General features: G+C 47.9%; 1 protein-coding gene across 1 annotated transcript in view; it reads right to left on the bottom strand.

Annotated features, from left to right (window-relative positions):
* Positions 1 to 23,958, bottom strand: part of mrpl33 (mitochondrial ribosomal protein L33) — a 72,527-nt gene extending 48,569 nt beyond the window's left edge. The window contains exons 1-2 of the mRNA XM_078213529.1: positions 23,809 to 23,958; positions 10,031 to 10,169 (exon numbers count right to left, since the gene is read on the bottom strand). Of these exons, the coding sequence (XP_078069655.1) occupies positions 10,031 to 10,169; positions 23,809 to 23,958 (289 nt within the window). The remainder of the gene's footprint in view (positions 1 to 10,030; positions 10,170 to 23,808) is intronic.
* Between the last annotated feature and the right edge of the window lie 3,260 nt (positions 23,959 to 27,218).

Below are 27,218 nucleotides of genomic sequence, written 5' to 3'. Positions count from 1 at the left end.
GGTGAGTATTCATTGCACTTCGTGCATTTGCATCAATGTATTCTAAATTTTTCCCTGTAGTCCTTTTTAGTCTAGTCCTGTCTAATATTGACTGGCAGACTCAAGTCGGTAAGGGTGGAATGGAGGAAGAGTTCTTAGAATGCTGTCGGGATAGTTTCCTTGAACAGCATGTTATGGAACCGACGAGGGAACGAGCTATTTTGGATCTGGTATTGTGTAACGAGGTAGGTAGAATTAAGGATCTTATTGTGAAGGACCCTCTTGGGTCTAGTGACCACAATATGGTCGAATTTCTGATTCAGATGGAAGAGGAGAAAGTTTGGTCTCAAACCAGTGTCCTCTGTTTGAACAGAGGGAAATATGATAGGATGAGGGATGAATTGGCTAAGGTAGACTGGGAGAGCAGGCTGGCAGGTAGGATAGCTGAGGAACAGTGGAGGATTTTTAAGGAGATCCTTTTCAGTTCTCAGCAAAAATGTATTCCAGCAAAAAACAAGGATTGTAAGAAAAGGGAGAACCAGCCGTGGATAACGAAGGAAATAAAGGAGAGTATTAAAATAAAAACAGCTGCGTACAGAGTGGCCAAAAATAGTGGAGAAACAAGTGATTGGGAAAAATTTAAGAAACAACAAAGAGAGACTAAGAAAGCGATAAAGAAAGGAAGGATAGACTATGAAGCTAGGCTCGCAATTAATATAAAAAATGATAGTAAAAGTTTTTATAAATATATAAAAAGGAATAGAGTGGCTAGAGTGAATGTTGGACCCTTGGAGGACGAGAGGGGGGAGTTAATAGTGGGAAATGAGGATATGGCTGAGTCTTTAAATAAGTTTTTTGTGTCGGTCTTCACGGTGGAGGACACAAATAGTTTGCCAAATATTAACGATAGTGGGTTGGCAGCAGGAGAAATACTTAATACGATTAATGTTACCAGAGAGGCAGTGCTGGGTAGACTAATGGGACTGAAGGTGGACAAGTCCCCGGGTCCGGATGGAATGCATCCCAGGGTATTGAAAGAAATGTCAGAGGTAATAGTGGATGCGTTAGTGATTATTTATCAAAACTCGTTGCATTCTGGGGTAGTGCCGGTTGATTGGAAAACGGCTAATGTTACGCCGCTGTTTAAAAAAGGAAGGAGACAAAAGGCGGGTAACTATAGGCCGGTCAGCTTAACGTCTGTAGTAGGGAAAATGCTGGAATCCATTATTAAAGAGGAGATAGCAGGGCATCTGGATAGAAATGGTTCGATCAATCAGACGCAGCATGGATTCATGAGGGGAAAGTCGTGCTTGACGAACATGTTGGATTTTTATGAAGATGTGACTAGGGCGGTTGATGGAGGAGAACCGGTGGATGCGGTGTTTTTGGATTTCCAAAAGGCGTTTGATAAGGTTCCCCATAAAAGGCTGCTGAAGAAGATTAGGGCACACGGAGTTGGGGGTAGTGTGTTAAAGTGGATTGGGGACTGGCTATCCGACAGGAAGCAAAGAGTCGGAATAAATGGGTGTTTTTCCGGTTGGAGGAAGGTAACTAGTGGCATGCCGCAGGGATCGGTACTCGGGCCGCAACTGTTTACCATTTATATAGATGATCTGGAGGAGGGGACGGAGTGTAGGGTAACGAAGTTTGCAGACGACACAAAGATAAGTGGAAAAGTGAATCGTGTGGAGGACGGAGAAGATCTGCAGAGAGATTTGGACAGGCTGAGTGAGTGGGCGAGGATATGGCAAATGGAGTATAACGTTGAGAAATGCGAGGTTATACACTTTGGAGGAAATAATAACAAATGGGATTACTATCTCAATGGAAACAAATTAAAACATGCTACCGTGCAAAGGGACCTGGGGGTCCTTGTGCATGAGACGCAAAAGCCCAGTCTGCAGGTACAACAGGTGATCAAGAAGGCAAATGGGATGTTGGCCTATATTGCGAGGGGGATAGAATATAAAAGCAGGGATGTCTTGATGCACCTGTACAGGGCATTGGTGAGGCCGCAGCTGGAATACTGTGTGCAGTATTGGTCCCCTTATATGAGGAAGGATATATTGGCATTGGAGGGAGTGCAGAGAAGGTTCACCAGGTTGATACCGGAGATGAGGGGTTTGGATTATGAGGAGAGGCTGAGGAGATTGGGTTTGTACTCGTTGGAGTTTAGAAGGATGAGGGGGGATCTTATGGAGACTTATAAGATAATGCGGGGGCTGGATAGGGTGGAGGCGGAGAGATTCTTTCCACTTAGTAAGGAAGTTAAAACTAGAGGACACAGCCTCAAAATAAAGGGGGGTCGGTTTAAGACAGAGTTGAGGAGGAACTTCTTCTCCCAGAGGGTGGTGAATCTCTGGAATTCTCTGCCCACTGAGGTGGTGGAGGCTACCTCGCTGAATATGTTTAAAGCGCGGATGGATGGATTCCTGATCGGTAAGGGTATTAAGGGTTATGGGGATCAGGCGGGTAAGTGGTACTGATCCACGTCAGATCAGCCATGATCTTATTGAATGGGGGGGCAGGCTCGAGGGGCTAGATGGCCTACTCCTGCTCCTATTTCTTATGTTCTTATGTTCTTATGTAATATGGTGCTACTTCCTTCTTTAGTACATCCAACACCCTCACTTTATGCACCTTGTTCCTCTTTTCTACATCGATATGCTAGTGCCCATCCCCCTGCCTATTTAGTTTAAACTCTCCCCAACCACTGAATTGAACCACCTTTCAATATAACTGCTCTCGCTCCTGTTGGAGTGCAACCCATTCCTTTTAAATAGGAGTCTCCGGCCCCAGTCGTGGTCCTAATGCCCCAGGCCACCGTCCTATACCATGCTTCAAACTTCACAGTAATCCTCCCTATCTTCCTATTTCTCCTTTCATTACACGCTGCTGTGTAAATTACCACCTTTGACGTCTTTTTTGGCTATTTCTCTAGCTTCTGAAAATCAGATCTTATGACCCCAATACCTGCCAGCTATGTTGTTTCTACCAATGTGTGCCCCAACTTCTAACTCAATCCCCTCCTCCTACAGAATATTTTGCACCTTTAGAGTCATAGAATCCCTATAGTGCAGAAGGAGGTCATTCAACCCATTGAATCTGCACCAACTCTCCGACAGAACATCCCACCCAGGCCCTCTTCCCCCACCCTATCCCAGTAACCCCGCACATTTACCATGGCCAATCCATCTAACCTACACATCTTGGGACACTAAGGGGTAATTTATCATGGCCAGTCCACCTAACCGGCACAGCTTTTACTCTCACACCAGGGAGACAATACATTTTGTGGGACTCACAAATAGTTACTGAAATACATGTCCTCCTAACTATGAAATTTCTTATGCCAACTGCATTTCTACTCTTTGCTGTTCTCTCCTGTGCAGTCCCTTCGCTATGGTCTGAACTAAAATTAAAGTTTATTTATTCGTGTCACAAGTAGGCTTACATTAACATTGCAATGAAGTTACTGCGAAAATCCATGAGACGCCACACTCCGGTGCCTGATCGGGTACACTGAGGGAGAATTTAGCATGGCCAACGCATCTAACCAGCACATCATTTGGACTGTGGGAGGAAACCAGAGCACCTGGAGGAAACGCACGCAGACATGGAAAGAACGTGCAAACTCCGCACATACAGTGAACCAAGCAGGCAGCCGAACCCGGGTCCCTGGCACTGTGTGGCAGCAGTGCTAACCCCTGTGCCTCCGTGCCCTCTTCGGAACTGCATTCTTTCCAGTTATCATCACTCCCAGCAGTCTCTGACGCCAAATATCAATTCAAGAGTGTCTCACACCGCAGATTCCTGCACCTCCTGCTTCATTGGACGTGCCCTTGTCTACATCAATGGGGATGAAGTGGAAATGGTCAAGAGCTTCAAGTTTGCAGTCATGTTGCAGCTTTATAGAACCTTAGTTAGGCCGCACTTGGAATATAGTGTTCAATTCTGGTCGCCACACTACCAGAAGGTTGTGGAGGCTTTGGAGAGGGTACAGAAAAGATTTACCAGGATGTTGCCTGGTATGGAGGACATTAGCTATGAGGAGAGATGGGAGAAACTTGGTTTGTTCTCACTGGAGTGATGGAGGTTGAGGGGAGACCTGATAGAAGTCTACCAGATTATGAGAGGCATGGACAGAGTGGATAGTCAGAAGCTTTTTCCCAGGGTGGAAGAGTCAATTACTCGGGGGCATAGGTTTAAGGTGCGAGGGGCAAGGTTTAAGGGAGACGTACGAGGCAAGTTTTTCACACAGCGGGTTGTGGGTGCCTGAAACTTGTTGCCGGAGGAGGTAGTGGAAGCGGATACGATAGTGACTTTTAAAGGGCGTCTTGACAAATACATGAATAGTATGGGAATAGAGGGATATGGTCACCGGAAGGGTAGGGGGTTTTAGTTAAGTCGGGCAGCATGGTCGGTGCAGGTTTGGAGGGCCGAAGGGTCTGTTCCATTGCTGTAATTTTCTTTGTTCTTCTTTGTTCTTTTGTTCTTGGTGTTCAGATCACCAACAATCTGTGCTGGTCCCTCCTCGCCAACGCTATAGTTAAGAAAGCCCACCAGTGCCTCTAGTTTCTTCGGAGGCTAAGGAAATTCGGCATGTCCGCTACGACTCTCACCAACCTTTACAGATGCGCCATAGAAAGCATCCTTTCAGGATGTATCACAGCTTGGTATGGCTCCTGCTCTGCCCAAGACTGCAAGGAACTACAAAGGGTTGTGAATGTAGCCCAGTCCATCGCGTAAACCAGCCTCCCACCCTTTGACTCTGTCTACACTTCCCGCTGCCTCGGAAAAGCAACCAGCATAATTAAGGACCCACACACCCCGAACATACTCTCTTCCAACTTCTTTCATTGAGGAAAAAGATACAGAAGTCTGAGATCACATACCAACCGACTCAAGAACAGCTTCTTCCCTGCTGCTGTCAGACTTTTGAAGGGACCTACCTTGCATTAAGCTGATCTTTCTCTACACCCTCGCTATGACCAACACTATATTCTGCACTCTCTCTCCTTCTTCCCTACGTGCTCTATGAATGTTATGCTTTGTCTGTACAGTGCGCAAGAAATAATATTTTTCACTATATCCCAATACATGTGACAATAATAAATAAATAAAATAAAATAAATCTTCCGAATGGTTACCCGTTTATGATGCTGACCTCTCACTGCCTGTGGGTGGACCACCTTCTGGACTGTATGATCCAAGAAACTCTCATCCTTTCCGATGTCCTGCAGTGAAGCTGACTGCCCCTCATGCTCAGAACTCCCGATCTTAAACATCTGGAGACACTTGCTACACACATGGCTCTATAAGGATAGGCATCGTAGTAGTTGGCATCTGCCCATCTTGGCAGACAGTGGGTCTGCCCAACAGATGTATGCCACTTCTGGATTGAACATCATCTGTTGTGGCTGTGGAGATTGATTCATGAGTTGCAGTCCCTTCCACAGCTGGCACAGGTGAATAACGTTGGCCCGAGGTTGATAGATTCTTTTTTCTGTCAGACGGGCTCTATTTTCTGCCACTTGGTTGTTTTGTTTTGTCCTCTGCCTTTTCCATACCCTTCCTGACTGCTTATCTCCAGGCAGCGAGGACTTCCCATGCATCGACTCCAATCTCGGTCAATTGAGGTCTCACTTGCTTATGGCCGTGCATTGCAAACATGGATGGCCTGTTGGTGTTGTGCTGCTGATAAGCTCGTCATAGAACATGTCCTTGGGGATGCGGCCGTCATCCATTCAATTCAGATGACCCAACCATCAGAGTCAACATTGGCTCAAGAGAACAAACATGTTGGAGATCCTTGCACACTGCTGAACTTCCATATTTGATACTCTCGCTCTATCCCACTGATTCCCACAGACTTGCTCCCTCTCTCTCCCTGTCTGTCTCTCTCAATCTCCCACAGATTTACCCGCGCTCTGTCTCTGTCTCTCTCTCTCCCTTTGTCTCGCACAGATTCTCTCTCTCTCTCTCTGTATCCCACCGATTTGAATCATAGAATCCCTACAGTGCAGAAAGAGGCCATTTGGCCCATCGAGTCTGCATCAACAACATTCCCATCCAGGCCCCATCCCTGTAATCGCACATATTTATCCTGCTAATTCCCCTGACACTAAGGGCTAATTTAGTATCCACCTAACCTGCACATCTTTGGAGTGTGGGAGGAAACTGGAGCACCCGGAGGAAACCCACAGGGAGATTTGCTCTCCAATTGTCTCCTGTCTACTTCCACAGACTCACGTGCGCTTCTCTCTCTCCGTCTCCCCCGACTTTCCGCTTTTAGCTGTGGGTCCCTCAGGCTCGATCTCTCTGACTCACTACACCAGCTTTGTGCTTTCTGGCTTTGGGGAAAAGAAGAGACTAAGAGTAAGAGACAGGCTGAAGGTAATTTAACTTTTATCACCAGGCAAAAAGTTGGGTAACAGCATTTCAATGGCCCATTTTGCAACTCTCCTAATTTTGCTTTCCAATGAGTGAGTTGCTGTGAGTTGCTTTGGGACATCCTGAAGACATGAAAGATGCAATATGATTGTAAGTTTGTTTTCCTCTTCCTGATTCACGTTATTTGAGGTATTTTTTTAAAATAAGAGAACATCTACTTTGCAGGAACAGAAAATAGAGATTGGAATCGGTGCATTCTAATCAGTGAGCCATTTGTCAAAAGTGTAAATGTTGGCTCTGATTTGAGGGTTCGAGACAACAGAAGCCCCTCCCAACCTGTGATGCGATAATAGCCAGGATTTTTCACGAACATTAGCGATGGGACGGGAGCGGAAAATATCACGTGAAGGCCCAGGTCACGTTTGATGTTAGTGTGAAAACTTGGTGCGATCCATCCCCTCCGCCCATCATTGGTGGGCCTCACTTTCCACCTTTCTACTTCAGAAACCTCATTTGAATATATTTGCATCTCATTATTGGGCCCATCTGCGGAATCATAAACCCCTCCGTTCAAAACATCCATCCCCGCCGGCGATCAGAAAGGGGAAAGTCATGACTGGCTTCAAAAGGTGAGCACCCCTCCACGGGGAGCCCGAGGTGAGGGCTGCGCTCACAGAACAGCTCCCCGGATTAAGGAGATAGCCTCAGTGATACCGACTCAACTCGGGGGAGACCAGCCTTAGACACGGCGGCGGGGGGGGGGGGGGGGGGGGGGTGGAGATACAACTCTGACTGGGGGTGACCAGCTTTTGACCCTGGGCAACCAGGCTTGATTCAAGGGAGACCAGGGAGCAAGATTGGGATAATACTGGAGCAAGACTGGGCTAACATTGGAGCAAGATTGGGGTAACATTAGAGTGAGACTGGGGTAACACTGGAATGAGACTGGGGTAACACTGGAGCGAGACTGGGGTAACACTGGAGCGAGACTGGGGTAACACTGGAGCGAGACTGGGGTAACATTGGAGCAAGATTGGGGTAATATTAGAGTGAGACTGGGGTAACACTGGAATGAGACTGGGGTAACACTGGAGCGAGACTGGGGTAACATTGGAGTGAGACTGGGGTAACATTGGAGTGAGACTGGGGTAACACTGGAGTGAAACTGGGGTAACACTGGAGCGAGACTGGGGTAACATTGGAGTGAGACTGGGGTAACACTGGAGTGAAACTGGGGTAACACTGGAGCGAGACTGGGGTAACATTGGAGTGAGACTGGGGTAACACTGGAGTGAGACTGGGGTAACATTGGAGTGAGACTGGGTAACACTGGAATGAGACTGGGGTAACACTGGAGCGAGACTGGGGTAACATTGGAGCAAGATTGGGGTAATATTAGAATGAGACTGGGGTAACACGAGTGAAACTGGGGTAACACGAGCGAGACTGGGGTAACACTGGAGTGAGACTGGGGTAACATTGGAGCAAGATTGGGGTAACACTGGAGCGAGACTGGGGTAACATTGGAGCAAGATTGGGGTAATATTAGAGTGAGACTGGGGTAACACTGGAATGAGACTGGGGTAACACTGGAGCGAGACTGGGGTAACATTGGAGTGAGACTGGGGTAACATTGGAGTGAGACTGGGGTAACACTGGAGTGAAACTGGGGTAACACTGGAGCGAGACTGGGGTAACATTGGAGTGAGACTGGGGTAACACTGGAGTGAGACTGGGGTAACATTGGAGTGAGACTGGGGTAACACTGGAATGAGACTGGGGTAACACTGGAGCGAGACTGGGGTAACATTGGAGCAAGATTGGGGTAATATTAGAGTGAGACTGGGGTAACACTGGAATGAGACTGGGGTAACACGAGCGAGACTGGGGTAACATTGGAGCGAGACTGGGGTAACACTGGAGCGAGACTGGGGTAACATTGGAGTGAGACTGGGGTAACACTGGAGTGAGACTGGGGTAACACTGGAGTGAAACTGGGGTAACACTGGAGTGAGACTGGGGTAACACTGGAGTGAGACTGGGGTAACACTGGAGTGAAACTGGGGTAACACTGGAGTGAAACTGGGGTAACACTGGAGCGAGACTGGGGTAACATTGGAGTGAGACTGGGGTAACACTGGAGTGAGACTGGGGTAACATTGGAGTGAGACTGGGTAACACTGGAATGAGACTGGGGTAACACTGGAGTGAGACTGGGGTAACATTGGAGCAAGATTGGAGTAATATTAGAATGAGACTGGGGTAACACGAGTGAAACTGGGGTAACACGAGCGAGACTGGGGTAACACTGGAGTGAGACTTGGGTAACATTGGAGCAAGATTGAGGTAACATTTGAACGAGACTGGGGTCACACTGGAATGAGACTGGGGTAACACTGCAGCGAGACTGGGGTAACACTGGAGCGAGACTGGGGTAACATTGGAGCGAGACTGGGGTAACACTGGAGCGAGACTGGGGTAACACTGGAGCGAGACTGGGGTAACACTGGAGCGAGACTGGGGTAATACTGGAGCGAGACTGGGGTAATACTGGAGCGAGACTGGGTAACACTGGAATGAGACTGGAGTAACACTGGAATGAGACTGGGGTAATACTGGAGCAAGACTGGGGTAACACTGGAGCGAGACTGGGGTAACACTGGAGCGAGACTGGGGTAACACTGGAGCGAGACTGGGGTAACACTGGAGTGAGACTATGGTAACACTGGAGCGAGACTGGGGTAATACTGGAGCGAGACTGGGGTAACACTGGAGCGAGACTGGGGTAACACTGGAGCGAGACTGGGATAACACTGGAGTGAGACTAGGGTAATACTGGAAGGCTACTGGGGATTGAGTTGCAGGCTACTGGGGGGGAGGACTCCAGGCTCCTGGGGGCCTAGGTAGGGGAGACTGTGGGGGAGCCGAGATGGGAGGGGGGTTGACTTGGGGAAATTTGGTGCTTGACTTGAGAGGGACCAGCGGGGATGGAAGGCTGTCAAGTCTGAAAAGCAAGGTCCTTAAGGTTGCCTTCTGCTGCTGGGCTACGGGTTTCTTGGAAAGCACAATCACCTCAGACATAAGGCAGACAGACTCCTCCATGGAGCCTTTCAATCTGAGCAGTGTGCCTGACATCCCTTCCCTGATTTTCCCTTCCTTTGGAGTGCCAGCATCTTAGAATCATAGAATCCCGACAGAGCAGAAGGAGGCCATTTGGCCCATCAAGTCTGCATTGACAACAATCCCATTGCTGTAATCCCACACATTTATCCCGCTAATCCCTCCAACCTACCCATCCCGGGACACTAAGGGGCACTTTAGCATGGCCAATCAACCTAACCCGCACATCTTTGGACTGCGGGAGGAAACCGGAGAACCCAGGGGAAACCCACACAGACACAGGGAGAATGTGCAAACTCCACACAGACAGAGACCCAAGCTGGGAATCGAACCCGGGTCCCTGGCGCTGTGAGGCAGCAATGCTGACCACTGTGCCACCGTGCCACCCTGAGGCACGTACGAGTCCAGGGGCTTCAGATCTGACTGGGCCTAAGCAGATTCCTGGCCTCCAGCAATCCTCCGAGCGCCAGCACCCTGGGGTGTCCCTGTCTCTGCCTGCTGTGGCTCTGAGAGAGGCTACTCTGAAACTAGGTTCCACCGAGGGGGTGTGTCTCTGCGATGGTGAAAGGTGTGGGCAGGCGCCGTGACAGTTCTTCAATACTGGGGTCCGTGAATCCCTCCTCTGTGCTGCTGCTGGGACCTGGCTGGAGGACCCCTGGGCTGCTTCCCAGAACTGCCTGCGAAAGAAAGAAGAGATCATTACCGCATGGCAGGGGTCTTTAGAAGCAGGAGACATGACTCACAGCACTGTTGTCTGACGGATGATGTAGTACTGGGTCCTCACTTGGTTTATTGCCACTGACCTCACTATCAGCAAGGAGCTGTTAAATTCATCACCAGCCAGCTGTCATCAAAATCTGTGAGGATTTTCGGATCTGGCATCCCTCTGCCCGTCTGGGATCTCTCCCTCTTGTTGATAGTCCTGCACGAAAGCAGATGGAGAGAGATGATGGCGCAGTGGTTAGCGCTGCTGCCTCACAGCATCAGGGACCCGGGTTCAATTCCCAGTTTGGGTCACTGTCTGTGCGGAGTCTGCATGTTCTCCCCGTGTCTGCGTGCGTTTCTCCGGGTTCTCCAGTTTCCTCCCACAGTCCGAAAGACGTGCTGGTTAGGTATTCTCCCTCAGTGTACCTGAACAGGCACTGGAGTGTGGCAACGGGGGAATTTCATAGTAACTTCATTGCAGTGTTAATATAAGCCTACTTGCTGGACGTGCTGGTTAGTTGCATTGACCTGAACAGGCACCGGAGTGTGGCAACTAGGGGAATTTCACAGTAACTTAATTGCAGTGTTATTGTAAGCCTACTTGCTGGACGTACTGGTCAGGTGCCCATTGACCCGAACAGACGCTGAAGTGTGGCAACTGGGGGAATTTCATAGTAACTTCATTGCAACAATATAAGCCTTACTTGTGATTAATAAATAAACTTTACTTTGTGACTAATATATAAACTTAAACAGGATGTGTGTCAGGGCAGCTGATAAGGATGTCTGTGAAATGTCTGTGAATAGTGAGTGGGACCAGCGAGGCGATGAAGACATGGCCAGAAGGGGAGATGGAGATGTGTGTGGCAGAGTGAATGGTGGTGTCCCTTGACGCGGCAGTGAGTGAGATCCCTGTGGAAGTGTGATGGATGCGTGAGTTGAGAGTGATGAGAAGGCAGAACAGAGGTCATTCATCCTCTTGCGGAACTGGAGGCTGTCCTCTTGTGCAGAGTGTTGGCATCATTAACGGCTGCGGAAAAGCACTTTGAGGGGGATATGCACACTGAGGTAATATGGGCTGCAGTTAGAAACAGGAAAGGAGCGGTCACGTTGCTAGGAGTTTACTATAGGCCCCCAAATAGTAATAGAGATGTGGAGGAAGAAATTGCAAAGCAGATTATGGATATGTGTGGGGGTCACAGGGTAGTTGTCATGGGGGACTTTAACTTTCCAAATATTGATTGGAACCTTTGTAGGTCGAATAGTTTGGATGGGGCACTGTTTGTGCAGTGTGTGCAGGAGGGTTTCCTGACACAATATGTGGATAGGCCGACAAGGGGTGAGGCCACATTGGATTTGGTACTGGGAAATGAACCGGGCCAAGTGTTAGATTTGGTTGTGGGAGAGAACTTTGGAGATAGTGACCACAATTCGGTGTCTTTTGTTATTGCAATGGAGAGGGATAGGGCCGGACGGCAGGGCAAGGCTTACAATTGGGGGAGAGGTAATTATGATGCGATTAGATAAGAATTAGGGGGCATAAGATGGGAACAGAAACTGTCAGGGAAAGGCACTGATGAAAAGTGGAACTTTTTCAAGGAACAAATACTGGGTGTCCTTGATAGGTATGTCCCTGTCAGGCAGGGAGGAAATGGCCGAGTGAGGGAACCGTGGTTCACAAAAGAGGTGGAATGTCTTGTGAAAAGGAAGAGGGAAGCTTATGTAGGGATGAGGAAACAAGGTTCAGATGGCTCGATTGAGGGTTACAAGTTAGCAAGGAATGAGCTGAAAAAGGGGCTCAGGAGACCTAGGAGGGGACATGAGAAGTCCTTGGCGGGTCGGATCAAGGAAAACCCCAAGGCTTTTTACTCTTATGTGAGGAATAAAAGAATGACCAGGGTGAGGTTAGGGCCGGTCAAGGACAGTGGTGGGAACTTGTGTATGGAATCAGTAGAGATAGGTGAGGTGATGAATGAATACTTTTCTTCAGTGTTCACCAAGGAGAGGGGCCATGTTTTTCAGGAAGAGAAGGTGTTACAGGCTAATAGGCTGGAGGAAATAGATGTTCGGAGGGAGGATGTATTGGCAGTTTTGAATAAACTGAAGGTCGATAAGTCCCCTGGGCCTGATGAAATGTATCCTAGGATTCTTTGGGAGGCGAGGGATGAGATTGCAGAGCCTTTGGCTTTGATCTTTGGGTCCTCGCTGTCCACGGGGATGGTGCCAGAGGACTGGAGAGTGGCAAATGTTGTTCCTCTGTTTAAGAAAGGGAATAGAAATGACCCTGGTAATTATAGACCGGTTAGTCTGACTTCGGTGGTTGGTAAATTGATGGAAAAGGTCCTTAGGGATGGGACTTACGACCATTTAGAAAGATGCGGATTAATCCGGGATAGTCAGCACGGATTTGTGAAGGACAAATCGTGCCTCACAAATTTGATAGAATTTTTTGAGGAGGTAACTAGGTGTGTTGATGAAGGTAGGGCGGTTGATGTCATATACATGGATTTTAGTAAGGCGTTTGATAAGGTCCCCCATGGTCGGCTTATGATGAAAGTGAGGAGGTGTGGGATAGAGGGAAAGTTGGCCGATTGGATAGGTAACTGGCTATCTGATCGAAGACAGAGGGTGGTGGTGGATGGAAAATTTTCGGACTGGAGGCAGGTTGCTAGCGGAGTGCCGCAGGGATCGGTGCTTGGTCCTCTGCTCTTTGTGATTTTTATTAATGACTTAGAGGAGGGGGCTGAAGGGTGGATCAGTAAATTTGCTGATGACACCAAGATTGGTGGAGTAGTGGATGAGGTGGAGGGCTGTTGTAGGCTGCAAAGAGACATAGATAGGATGCAAAGCTGGGCTGAAAAATGGCAAATGGAGTTTAACCCTGATAAATGTGAGGTGATTCATTTTGGTAGGACTAATTTAAATGTGGATTACAGGGTCAAAGGTAGGGTTCTGAAGACTGTGGAGGAACAGAGAGATCTTGGGGTCCATATCCACAGATCTCTAAAGGTTGCCACTCAAGTGGATAGAGCTGTGAAGAAGGCATATAGTGTGTTAGCTTTTATTAACAGGGGGTTGGAGTTTAAGAGCCGTGGGGTTATGCTGCAACTGTACAGGACCTTGGTGAGACCGCATTTGGAATATTGCGTGCAGTTCTGGTCACCTCACTATAAGAAGGATGTGGAAGCGCTGGAAAGAGTGCAGAGGAGATTTCCCAGGATGCTGCCTGGTTTGGAGTGTCGGTCTTATGAGGAAAGGTTGAGGGAGCTGGGGCTGTTCTCTCTGGAGCGGAGGAGATTGAGGGGAGACTTAATAGAGGTTTATAAAATGATGAAGGGGATAGATAGAGTGAACGTTCAAAGACTATTTCCTCGGGTGGATGGAGCTATTACAAGGGGGCATAACTATAGGGTTCATGGTGGGAGATATAGGAAGGATATCAGAGGTAGGTTCTTCACGCAGAGAGTGGTTAGGGTGTGGAATGGACTGCCTGCAGTGATAGTGGAGTCAGACACTTTAGGAACATTTAAGCGGTTATTGGATAGGCACATGGAGCACACCAGGATGGTAGGGAGTGGGATAGCTTGATCTTGGTTTCAGATGAAGGTCGGCACAACATCGTGGGCCGAAGGGCCTGTTCTGTGCTGTAATGTTCTATGTTCTATGTTCTATAAGATGGGAACAGAAACTGTCAGGGAAAGGCACTAATGAAAAGTGGAACTTTTTCAAGGAACAAATACTGTGTGTCCTTGATAGGTATGTCCCTGTCAGGCAGGGAGGAAATGGCCGAGTGAGGGAACCATGGTTCACAAAAGAGGTGGAATGTCTTGCAAAAAGGAAGAGGGAAGCTTATGTAGGGATGAGGAAACAAGGTGCAGATGGCTCGATTGAGGGTTACAAGTTAGCAAGGAATGAGCTGAAAAAGGTGCTTAGGAGAGCTAGGAGGGGGCATGAGAAGTCCTTGGTGGGTCGGATCAAGGAAAACCCCAAGGCTTTTTACTCTGATGTGAGGAAGAACAGAATGACCAGGGTGAGGTTAGGGCCGGTCAAGGACAGTAGTGGGAACTTGTGTATGGAGTCAGTAGAGATAGGCGAGGTGATGAATGAATACTTTTCTTCAGTGTTCACCAAGGAGAGGGGCCATATTTTTGAGGAAGAGAAGGTGTTACAGGCTAATAGTCTGGAGGAAGTAGATGTTCGGAGGGAGGATGTACTAGCAATTTTGAATAAACTGAAGGTCGATAAGTCCCCTGGGCCTGATGAAATATATCCTAGGATTCTTTGGGAGGCAAGGGATGAGATTGCAGAGCCTTTGGCTTTGATCTTTGGGTCCTCACTGTCCACGGGGATGGTGCTAGAGGACTGGAGAGTGGCGAATGTTGTTCCTCTGTTTAAGAAAGGGAATAGAAATGACCCTGGTAATTATAGGCCGGTTAGTCTTACTTCGGTGGTTGGTAAGTTGATGGAAAAGATCCTTAGGGATGGGATTTATGACCATTTAAAAAGATGCGGATTATTCTGGGATAGTCAGCACGGATTCGTGAAGGGCAAGTCGTGCCTCACAAATTTGATTGAATTTTTTGAGGAGGTAACTAAGTGTGTTGATGAAGGTAGGGCAGTTGATGTCATATACATGGATTTTAGTAACGCGTTTGATAAGGTCCCCCATGGTCGGCTTGTGATGAAAGTGAGGAGGTGTGGGATAGAGGGAAAGTTGGCTGATTGGATAGGTAACTGGCTATTTAACAGAAGACAGAGGGTGGTGGTGGATGGAAAATTTTCAGATTGGAGGCAGGTTGCTAGCGGAGTGCCACAGGGATCAGTGCTTGGTCCTCTGCTATTTGTGATTTTTATTAATGACTTAGAGGAGGGGGCTGAAGGGTGGATCAGTAAATTTGCTGATGACACCAAGATTGGTGGAGTAGTGGATGAGGTGGAGGGCTGTTGTAGGCTGCAAAGAGACATAGATAGGATGCAAAGCTGGGCTGAAAAATGGCAGATGGAGTTTAACCCTGATAAATGTGAAGTGATTCATTTTGGTAGGACAAATTTAAATGTGTATTACAGGGTCAAAAGTAGGGTTCTGAAGGCTGTGGAGGAACAGAGGGATCTTGGGGTCCATATCTACAGATCTCTAAAGGTTGCCACTCAAGTGGATAGAGCTGTGAAGAAGGCCTATAGTGTGTTAGCTTTTATTAACAGGGGGTTGGAGTTTAAGAGCCGTGGGGTTATGCTGCAACTGTTCAGGACCTTGGTGAGACCACATTTGGAATATTGTGTGCAGTTCTGGTCACCTCACTATAAGAAGGATGTGGAAGCATTGGAAAGAGTGCAAAGGAGATTTACCAGGATGCTGCCTGGTTTGGAGGGTAGGTCTTATGAGGAAAGGTTGAGGGAGCTCGTAGGGCTGTTCTCGCTGGAGCGGAGGAGGTTGAGGGGAGACTTAATTGGGGTTTATAAAATGATGAAGGGGATAGATAGAGTTATCGTTCAAAGACTATTTCCTCGGGTGGATGGAGCTATTACAAGGGGGCATAACTATAGGGTTCATGGTGGGAGATATAGGAAGGATGTCCGAGGTTCTTTACTCAGAGAGTGGTTGGGGTGTGGAATGGACTGCCTGCAGTGATAGTGGAGTCAGACACTTTAGGAACATTTAAGCGGTTATTGGTTAGGCACATGGAGCTCACCAGGATGATAGGGAGTGGGATAGCTTGATCTTGGTTTCAGATAAAGCTCGGCACAACATCGTGGGCTGAAGGGCCTGTTCTGTGCTGTACTGTTCTATGTTCTATGTTCATTTACACTGCTAGTCCCCGTGACTCTGAGGGACAATTTAGCATGGCCAATCCACTTAACCCGCACATCTTTCGGACTGTGGGAGGAAACCGGAGCACCTGGAGGCAACCCACGTAGGCACAGGGAGAACGTGCAAACTCCACACAATCAGTCACCCAATGCTGGAATTGAACCCAGGTCTCTAGTGCTGCGAGGCAGCAGTGTTACTGTCTTAGTGGAATGTCTTACTGCAGTTACACAGGGTCTTGGTGAGACCACACCTGGAGTATTGCATGCAGTTTTGGTCTCCCGACCCAAGAGGGGATATCTTTGTCATAGGGGGAGTGCAGTTGAGTTTCACTAGGCTGATACTGGGATTGGAGGCACTGTCCCAGGAAGAGAGATTTGTTCGACTGGACCGTTTAGAAGGATGAGAGTAGATCTGATTTAAACATATAAAATTCTAACAGGGCTGGACAGATATGATGCAGGGAGGACTTTTTCCCTGGTTGGGGAATCTAGAACCAGGGGACACAATCTCAGGATACAGGGTAGACCATTTGTGACTGAGGTGAGGAAAGATTTCTTCACTCAAAAGGTAGTGAAGCTGTGTAAATATGGAATCCTACAGTGCAGAAGGAGTCCATTCGGCCTATCGAGTCTGCACCGACCACAATCCCACCCAGGCCCCATCCCCAAAACACCATGCATTTACCCTGGCCAGTCCCCCTGACACTAAGGGGCAATTTAGAATGGCCAATCCACCTAACCCGCACATCTTTGGACTTTGGGAGGAAACCGAGCAGCCAGAGGAAACTCACGCTGACATGGGGAGAACATGCAAACTCCACACAGACAGTCACCCGAGGTGGGAATCGAACACGGGTCCTTGACGCCGTGAGGCAGCAGTATTAACCACTGTGCCACCGTGCCGCCCTCTCTGCCACAAAAGGGTGTGGAAGCCAAGTCACTGAATGTATTCAGGAAAGAGATAGATATTATTTTAGACCTTAATAGCATCACTGGGTATGGGGAGAAAGTAGGACTATGGCATTGAGATAGAGGATCAGCCATGATCATATTGAATGGCAGAGCAGGCTCGATGGGCTGAATGGCCTCCTCCTTTTCCTAGTTTCTATGTTTCCAGGGAAGCGTCTGAAAACTTGGAAATGGATATTTTGGCAGCCATCACTTCCCGGCGGCCTGTGAAGTGTGACTGGTGTGCGCTGGGGTGACCTTTAAATGTGGCGCCCCCGTGATTACAGTGCTGAGGTGATGGCGGGGGTATCAGAATCAGAGGCCGCCCAGCCAGCAGTACAACCCGTGGCTGAAAGTTGTTGGCACTACGTGCCGCACTCTACAGCGGGACAAGCCACCAATGTTGTTGGTGGGTTTAACACCGCTCATCCCACCCCCATTCGGCCTTTGCTGACTGCTGGGAAAATCTCCACTCCATCTGACGAAGGAGCAGCGCTCCGAAAGCTAATGGTATTTGCTACCAAATAAACCTGTTGGACTTTAACCTGGTGTTGTGAAAACTCTTACTGTGTTCACCCCAGTCCAACGCCGGCATCTCCACATCGGGAAAATCTTGCCCAGTGTGTGGTGCCATCTTGCTGCAGTGTCAAGGTGTTGCCACAATGGCCATAGGGACACGGTCCAGGATAAACTAAATGTTAACCTTATTTGCTGTTTTATTTTGGTTTCAAGACGTTTTTCCTCACATTTCTCAATATTACTTTGCTTTTGCAATTCATCTGCCCAGATGCTGTCTCTAGAATAAACAGGAACGTCATACAGCAACCGCAAAACATGTCATGACTTGCATTTTAAGAGTAAAAAAATATTGTGGTTCAGGAACTGACCAAAAAAAACTTTGCAAATGTAGTTTCATAACTTACAACTTATGTTATACAGTCCTAGTGATAAATCGTAGAATCCCTACAGTGCAGAAGGAGGCCATTCGGCCATTCATGTCTGCACCGTCAACAATCACACCCAGGCCCCTATCCCCACAGCCCCAAGCATTTATCCTGCTAACTCCCCGGCACCAAACGGCAATTTAACATGGCCAGTTAACCTAACCAGCACATCTTTCGGACTGTGGGAGGAAACCGGAGCACCCAGAGGAAACCCAAGCAGACATGGGGAGAACATGCAAACTCTGCACCGATGCAAAGAGTCTGCATCGTGGGACACTAAGGGGCAATTTAGCATGGCCAATGCACCTAATCAGCACATCTTTGGACTGTGGGAGGAAACTGGAACACCCGGAGGAAACCCACGCAGACACGAGGAACACATGCAGACTCTGCACAGACAGTGATCCGAGCCGGGAATTGAACCGGGTTCCCTGACGCTGTGAGGCAGCAGTACTAACCACTGTGCCACCGGGATAATTGAGAAAGAAAGAGGGTGGGATTTTCTTCCTCCTCCATGGCATGTTTTGCCGCAGTGGGAGGTGGCGTGTCGCTCACTGGGGGTGGGTTTATGGTTCTGCCGTTGTCAACAGGGTTTCCCGGTGAACAAACCCCTTGTTCTCGGGAAACCTAGGGTGGGGTATGCTGTCAATGGGACCATAACATCCCACCGGCATAAATGGCAGCAAGATTTCGACGTACATGTATTTAATATCATTAATTTTTCGATTGGTCACGGAGACATATCGAATACTAACCACAGCTTTTTTAATTCGTTTTTATGAGACGTGGGCATCGCTGGCTGGACCAGCATTTATTGCCCATCCCTAGTTGAGAAGGTGATGGTGAGCTGCCTTCTTGAACCGCTGCCATCCCTGTGTTGTAGGCACACCCACAGCGCTGTTAGGGAGGGAATTTCGGGTTTTTTGACCCAGTGATTGGGAAGGATCGACGAGGTATTTCCAAATCAGGATGGTGAGTGGCTTGGAGCCGGACTTCTGGCAATCATTTTCAAAATATTGAATTCGAGTCCAAACTTCTTTCTTTCACATCTAGTATTGTGCAGCACAAGACAAAAGAACAAAGAAAATTACAGCACAGACACAAAGATAAGTGGAAAAGTGAATCGTATGGAGGGCGTAGAAGGTCTGCAGAGAGATTTGGACAGGCTGAGTGAGTGGGCGAGGATCTGGCAGATGGAGTATAACGTTAACAAATGCGAGGTTATTCACTTTGGAAGAAATAATAGCAAATTGGATTATTATCTAAATGGAAAGAAATTACAACATGCTGCTGTGCAGAGGGACCTGGGGGTCCTTGTGCATGAGACGCAAAAACCCAGTCTGCAGGTGCAACAGGTGATCAAGAAGGCAAATGGGATGTTGGCCTATATCGCAAGGGGGATAGAATATAAAAGCAGAGATGTCTTGCTGCATCTGTACAGGGCATTGGTGAGGCCGCAGCTGGAATACTGTGTGCAGTATTGGTCCCCTTAATTGTGGAAGGATATATTGGCCTTGGAGGGAGTGCAGAGAAGGTTCACCAGGTTGATACCAGAGATGAGGGGTGTTGATTATGAGGAGAGACTGAGCAGATTGGGTTTGTATTCATTGGAATTTAGAAGGCTGAGGGGGGATCTTATAGAGACCTATAAGATAGTGAAGGGGCTGGATAGGGTAGAGGTGGAGAGATTCTTTCCACTTAGAAAGGAAACCAGAACTAGAGGGCACAGCCTCAAAATAAAGGGGGGTCAGTTTAGAACATAGAACATAGAAAGAACAGCACAGAACAGGCCCTTCGGCCCACGATGTTGTGCCGAGCTTTGTCTGAAACCCAGATCAAGCTATTTCCTCCCTATCATCCCGAAGTACTCCATGTGCCTATCCAATAGCTTCTTAAATGTTCCTAAAGTTTCTGACTCCACTATCCCTGCAGGCAGTCCATTCCACACCCCAACCACTCTCTGCGTAAAGAACCTACCTCGGACATCCTTCCTATATCTCCCACCATGAACCCTATAGTTATGCCCCCTAGTTACCGCTCCATTCACCCGAGGAAATAGTCTTTGAACGTTCACTCTATCTATCCCCCTCATCATCTTATAAATCTCTATCAAGTCTCCTCTCAACCTCCTCCGCTCCAAAGAGAAAAGCCCAAGTTCCCTCAACCTTTCCTCATAAGACCTACCCTCCAAACCAGGCAGCATCCTGGTAAATCTCCTCTGCACTCTTTCCAGTGTCTCCACATCCTTCTTGTAGTGAGGTGACCAGAACTGCACACAATATTCCAAATGTGGTCTCACCAAGGTCCTGTACAGTTGCAGCATAACCCCACGGCTCTTAAACTCAAACCCCCTGTTAATGAACGCCAACACACTATAGGCCTTCTTCACGGCTCTATCCACTTGAGTGGCAACCTTCAGAGATCTATGGATATGAACCCCAAGATCTCTCTGTTCCTCCACATTCTTCAGAACCCTACCTTTGACCCTGTAATCCACATTTAAATTTGTCCTACCAAAATGAATCACCTCGCATTTGTCAGGGTTAAACTCCATTTGCCATTTTTCAGCCCAGCTCTGCATCCTATCTATATCTCTTTGCAGCCTACAACAGCCCTCCACCTCATCCACTACTCCACCAATCTTGGTGTCATCAGCAAATTTACTGATCCACCCTTCAGCCCCCTCCTCCAAGTCATTTATAAAAATGACAAATAGCAGAGGACCAAGCACTGATCCCTGTGGCACTCCGCTGGTAACCGGTTTCCAGTCCGAAAATTTTCCATCCACCACCACCCTCTGTCTTCTGTTAGATAGCCAGTTACCTATCCAATCGGCCAAACTTCCCTCTATCCCACACATCCTTACTTTCTTCATAAGCCGACCGTGGGGGACTTTATCAAACGCCTTACTAAAATCCACGTATATGACATCAACTGCACTACCTTCATCTACACACTTAGTTACCTCCTCAAAAAATTCTATCAAATTTGTGAGGCAAGACTTGCCCTTCACAAATCCGTGCTGACTATCCCGGATTAAGCTGCATCTTTCTAAATGGTCGTAAATCCTATCCCTAAGGACCTTTTCCATCAACTTACCGACCACCGAAGTAAGACTAACCGGCCTATAATTACCAGGGTCACTTCTATTCCCTTTCTTAAACAGAGGAACGACATTCGCCACTCTCCAGTCCTCTGGCACCACCCCCGTGGACAGTGAGGACGCAAAGATCAATGCCAAAGGCTCTGCTATCTCATCCCTTGCCTCCCAAAGAATCCTAGGATATATTTCATCAGGCCCAGGGGACTTATCAACTTTCAGTTTATTCAAAATTGCTAGTACATCTTCCCTCCGAACATCTACTTCCTCCAGCCTATCAGCCTGTGACACCTTCTCTTCCTCAAAAACATGGCCCCTCTCCTTGGTGAACAGAGTTGAGGAGGAACTTCTTCTCTCAGAGGGTGGTGAATCTCTGGAATTCTCTGCCCACTGAAGTGGTGGAGGCTACCTCGTTGAATATGTTTAAATCACAGATAGATGGATTCCTGATCGGTAAGGGAATTAGGGGTTATAGGGATCAGGCGGGTAAGTGGAACTGATCCACTTCAGATCAGCCATGATCTTATTGAATGGCGGAGCAGGCTCGAGGGGCTAGATGGCCGACTCCTGCTCCTATTTCTTATTTTCTTATGTTTTTATGTTCTTAGGAACAGGCCCTTCAGCCCTCCAAGCCTGCACCGACCATGCTGCCCGACTGAACTAAAATCCCCTACCCTTCCGGAGAACATATCCCTCTATTCCCATCCTATTCATGTATTTGTCAAGATGCCCCTTAAAACTGACTATCGTATCTGCTTCCACTACCTCCCCTGGCTGCGAGTTCCAGGCACCCGTCACTCTCTGTGTGAAAAACTTATCTCATGCATCTCCTTTAAACCTTGCCCCTCGCACCTTAAACCTATGCCCCCTAGTAATTGACTCTTGCAACCTGGGAAAAAGCTTCTGACTATCCACTCTGTCCATGCCCCTCATAATCTTGTAAACTTCTATCAGGTCGCCCCTCAACCTCCGTCGTTCCAGTGAGGACAAAGCAAGTTTCTCCAACCTCTCCTCATAGCTAATGCCCTCCATACCAGGCAACACCCTAGTAAATCTTTTCTGTACCCTCTCCAAAGCCTCCACTTCCTTCTGGTAGTATGGCGACCAGTATTGAACACTATATTCCAAGTGCGGCCTAACTAAGGTTCTATAAAGCTGTAACATGACTTGTTAGTAGTTTGTCATGAAGAGCAAAGCCCTGGTTTTGGTTGTTAAATTGTGCCCCTTAAGAGTAAGAAGTTTTGATTGTGATGCCAGAATGAGCTGGAACTGTGCCGAATCGAGCTACAGGATCAGGAGTTTGCCCTTCAGTCAAACAACAGTTCCTGCTGAACGAGCACTCCTTGAGAACTGATAAAATGACCATAATAGGAATTTCTGGGTATTTTTAAATGCCACAGGATTCGGGTCCTTGGAGCCTGTATTTTCAGACGTACACTTCCTGTGCTGTTCCTGCCACCCGCAATTTTGGCGAGGGAATTAAGAGCTTGCGCAGACATATACAAAATAGGAAAATCATGACAACATGTCATGCTGATTTAACGCCAGCGATGTCCTTTCCAACCTCAGTACTACAGCTTACACCCACTTTGAACCTTGCACAGTGTTCAGCAACAAGGAGGGATCCCCCCTCCCCCCCCCCCCCGCCCCCCCAAGCTCTTCAGAGGGATCAAAGAACAGTACAGCCAGGAACAGGCCCTTCGGCCCACCCAAGCCTGTGCCGACACATGACACTTTTTTGAACTAAAGACCTTTTGCCTCTACGCGGTCTGTATTCTTTTATTCCCTGCCTATTCTGGCACTTAGGGTGGCACAATGGCCAGCACTGCTGCCTCACAGCGCCAGGCACCCGGGTTCAATTCCCGGCTCTCTGGGAAGGAGCTAGTCAGCCAGGTGTAAAAACTGGGTAAAATGGAAGGGGCTGGGAGTTGGTGCGCCCATTGCCTTTCTGCCACTGCTGGTCTTTTACCAAATAATGGCCATTCAAAGGCCTCTTTCCAATGCCACTGGCATTTTCCCAACATGACTTGGGTCACTGTTTGTGCGAAGTCTGCACATTGTCTGCGTGGGTTTCCTCCGGGTGCTCCAGTTTCCTCCCACAGTCCGAAAGATGTGCTGATTAGGTGCTTTGGCCATGCTAAATTCTCCCTCGGTGTACCCAAAAAGGCGCCAGAGTGTGGTGACTAGGGGATTTTCACAGTAACTTCATTGCAGTGTTAATGTAAGCCGACTTGTGAAAATAATAAATAATTTTTTAAAATAAACTTAAACTTAGAAGTGAACAGGTTGCTGGAGGTGGGCAGCCTTTCCTGTGCCAGCCCTGGATGCCACACGGGCTAATCAGACAAGGCCTGGCAAGGGCAGGAGGCATCGATTATGAGAGGTAGTCGAGGGGCAGTTATTGCTGGGGGTAAACCTCCATGGACCACTAGATACCTGATCAAAAGGCAACTCCCACTCCCCCACCCAATCTTGCAGGGAGGTCTCCCTGGTATGATGCCATGTGCTGTTGGGAAAATGCCAGTGGCATTGGAAAGAGGCCTTTGAATGGCCATTATTTGGTAAAAGACTAGCAGTGGCAGAAAGGCAATGGGCGCACCAGCCCCCAGCCCCTTCCATTTTACCCAATTTTTACGCCTGGCTGACTAGCTCCTTCCCAGAGAGGGTGTAATATCCTGCCTGTTGCACTGTCCACAGATTCTGCCAGACTTGTCTCCAGCATTTTCTGTTTTCTTTTCCAATTTACTAACTTCTGTGTTAGTGCTCTGGTGGATTTTGGCCACCGGAAAAGATGGGCTCCAAGCCCTGTACTAATCCCGGCTCCAAGTCGCTCCTGGCCTCTTCTGTGTTTGTTGACAATAACAGCTGTTTCTCTTTAGCAAGCTGCCAAAGCACCCAGCATTTACACCCTTCCCTCTGTGCGAAGAAAATCCGCAAGTCCATATCTGAGTCCTCGTACATGCCCAAGTTCTCTGAGTAGCTGGAACTCTTTCCTTCTTCCCTGGTTCCAGAGCACTCATGTCCAATGACTCACTGCTTTGTCTTCTAAACGAAGAATAAAGAAAAGTACAGCACAGGAACAGGCCCTTCGGCCCTCCAAGCCTCTGTCGAACTTGCTGCCCGAACTAAACTAAAGAAAACTTTCTGCCCTTACATGGCCCATATCCCTCTATTCCCTCCCTATTCTTGTCCCCATCCAGATGCCTCTTAAATGTTGCTAACGTGTCTGCTTCCACCACCTCCTCTGGCAACGCGTTCCAGGCACCCATCACTCTCTGCATGAAAAACGTCCCCCACACATCTCCCTTAAACTTTCCCCCTCTCACCTTGAACCTGTGCCCCCTTGTAATTGATACTTCCACCCTGGGAAAAAGCCTCTGACTATCCACCCTGTCTCTGCCTCTCATAATTTTGTAGACCTCTATCAGGTCTCCCCTCAGCCTCCATCTTTCCAATGAAAACAATCCTAGTTTATTCAACCTCTCCTCATAACCAACACCTTTGAGACCAGACAACATCCTGGTGACCCTTCTTTACACTCTCTCCAAAGTTTCCACATCCTTCTAGCAGTGTGGTGACCAGAACTGCACGCAATACTCCAAACACGGCCTAACCATGGTTTTACATAGCTGCAACATGATTTGCCAACTCTTGTACTCCGTGCTCCGGCTGATGAAGGCAAGCATGCCATATGCCTTCTTAATCGGCATGGGGGGTGGCACGGTAGCACAGTGGTTAGCATTGTTGCCTCACAGTGCCAGGGTCCCAGGTTCAATTCCGGCCTTGGGTCACTGTCTGTGTGGAGTTTGCACATTCTCCCCGTGTCTGCGTGGGTTTCCTCCGGGCGCTCCGGTTTCCTCCCACAATCCAAAGAAGTGCGGCTTAGGTTGATTGGCCATGCTAAATTGTCCATTACTGTCAAGGGGATTAGCAGGGTAAAATGCATGGGGTTGCAGGAATGGGGCCTGGTTGGGATTGTGGTCGGTGCAGACTCGATGGGCCGAATGGCCGCCTTCTGTACTGTAGGGATCCTATGATTCTATGATTCTATAATCACCTTGGCCACCTGTGTTGCTGCTTCTAGGCAAATGTGGACATGTACGCCCAGATCAATCCGTATGTTGAGGTTCCTAAGGGTTGCTGCCATTTACAGTATAATTCACACCTAAACTTGATCCTCCAAAATGCATCACCTTGCATTTGTCTGGATTAAACTTCATCTGCCATTTCTGTGCCCAAGTCTCCAATCTACCTATATCCTGTTGTATCCTCTGACACTCCCTGGCATTATCAGCAACTCCACTAACCTTTGTGTTATCCATAAACTTACTAATCAAACCACCCACATTTTCCTTCAGATCATTTATATATACTAAAACCAACAGAGGTCCCAGCACTTCTGCTTCCCAAAAGTGAGAAATGATCACATTTTTTAGACTCAAGAGCCTAACTCTTTGTCAGCTGCATCTCTTTTTGTTCTCCATATGACCAGTTGACTAATACATTGTTACACAGCACATGACTACAGTGCAGTCAATTATTGCAACCCAAATATACACTCTCATCACAAAAAGCCAGCAGGGAGGTCCAACAAGCAGTTAAGGAGGCAAATGGCATTTTGGCCTTTATTGCAAATGGGTTGGAGTTTAAAAATAGGGAGGTTTTACAATTTTACAGGGTATTGGTAAGGCCTCACCTGGAATACTGCGTACAGTTTCGGTCCCCTTACCTCAAAAAGGATATAGTAACATTGGAGGCAGTCCAAAGGAGTTTCACCAGGCTAATTCCTGGGAGGAATTCCTAGGGCGGCACGGTGGCACAGTGTTTAGCACTGCTGCCTCACAGCGCCAGAGACCCCAGGTTCAGTTCTTGGCTTGGGTCACTGTCTGTGTGGTGTTTGCATGTTCTCCCCGTGTCTGCGTGGGTTTCCTCCGGGTGCTCCGGTTTCCTCCCACAATCCAAAGATGTGCAGGTTAGATGGATTGGCCATGCTAAATTGCCCCTTAGTGTCAGGGGGACCAGCAAGCATAAATGCATGGGGCTATGGGGATAGGGCCTGGGTGGGATTGTGGTCAGTGCAGAGTCGATGGGCCGGATAGCCTCCTTCTGCACTGTAGGATTCTATGAATGCCTATGTATTCTAGGAGAGGGTTGTCCTACCAAGGGAGACTAAATAGTCGGGGTCTGTATTTCTTGGAGTTGAGAAGAGTAAGGGGTGACTTTATTCAAACATATAAGATCCCGAGAGGGCTTGACACTTGTTTCAATGATGTCGCGCACACAGTTAACATATTTTCCTTTGTGTGTTCCTCTGGGTTGTTGCAAGCTGTTGACTCGCAGTTCTGACGTAAGACACTCGCAAGATAATGCTTTTAGAGCATCTTTCCTCGGAGAACCATTTTCTTTCAAAGATTCAGGAAAATCCTTCTGGTACAATCTGCGTGGGATGACGTTACTCCAATCTCCAGATTCAGATTCGTGCTTACCTCTTACCCTCTTCCTGATCTAATGGCTGTGTGAGTTTCTTTTCGCTGGGGACTATTGCATCCTCTTCACTCGTGACTTTTAGAAAACTACCGAATGTCAGAACTTGTGTTCAAACTTCTCAAATGTTTCCACCATATCACTGGTCTCCATTATCATGGGTTGGAGCACACGTGCTTTTTGCTGCAGTAGCGGCCATTTCATTTGCGTAAGGCTCAGTCATTTCTCTCTCTTTCTCACTAATTCAAGTTGATTTTTCATTCTAATTCAACATTAAATTTGTATGAAATGTTTGGGTTTCTTCATGCACAGACACTCCGCTGCCACCATGTTATGTTTTCTGTTTCCCATAATCATAGAAGCATAGAATCCCTACAGTGCAGAAGGAGGCCATTTGGCCCATCGAGTTTGCTCCGACTCTCTGATGGAGTGTCCCACCCAGACCCTATCCATATAAATCCACATATTTACTAATCCCCCTAACCTATGCACTTTAGGACATTAAGGGGCAATTTAACCTGGCCAATCAAACTAACCCGCACATCTTTGGACTGTGGGAGGAAACCGAAGCACCTGGAGGAAACCCACGTAGACACGGGGAGAAACAGAATTAACACTTTAGACTCAAAATGTGGCAGCTTCATTGAACACATTTTTGCTCCCAATCTACCAATGGACTAATATATTGTCACTCAGCACATAGCAGCAGTAAATTGAGGGTATTTTGGGAACAAGGT

This window comes from Mustelus asterias, chromosome 5 (genome assembly GCF_964213995.1).
Source record: "Mustelus asterias chromosome 5, sMusAst1.hap1.1, whole genome shotgun sequence".
Lineage (NCBI taxonomy): Eukaryota > Metazoa > Chordata > Chondrichthyes > Carcharhiniformes > Triakidae > Mustelus > Mustelus asterias.
The sequence above is the reverse complement of the archived record's forward strand: the minus strand, read 5'-3'. Positions and strand labels throughout refer to the sequence as shown.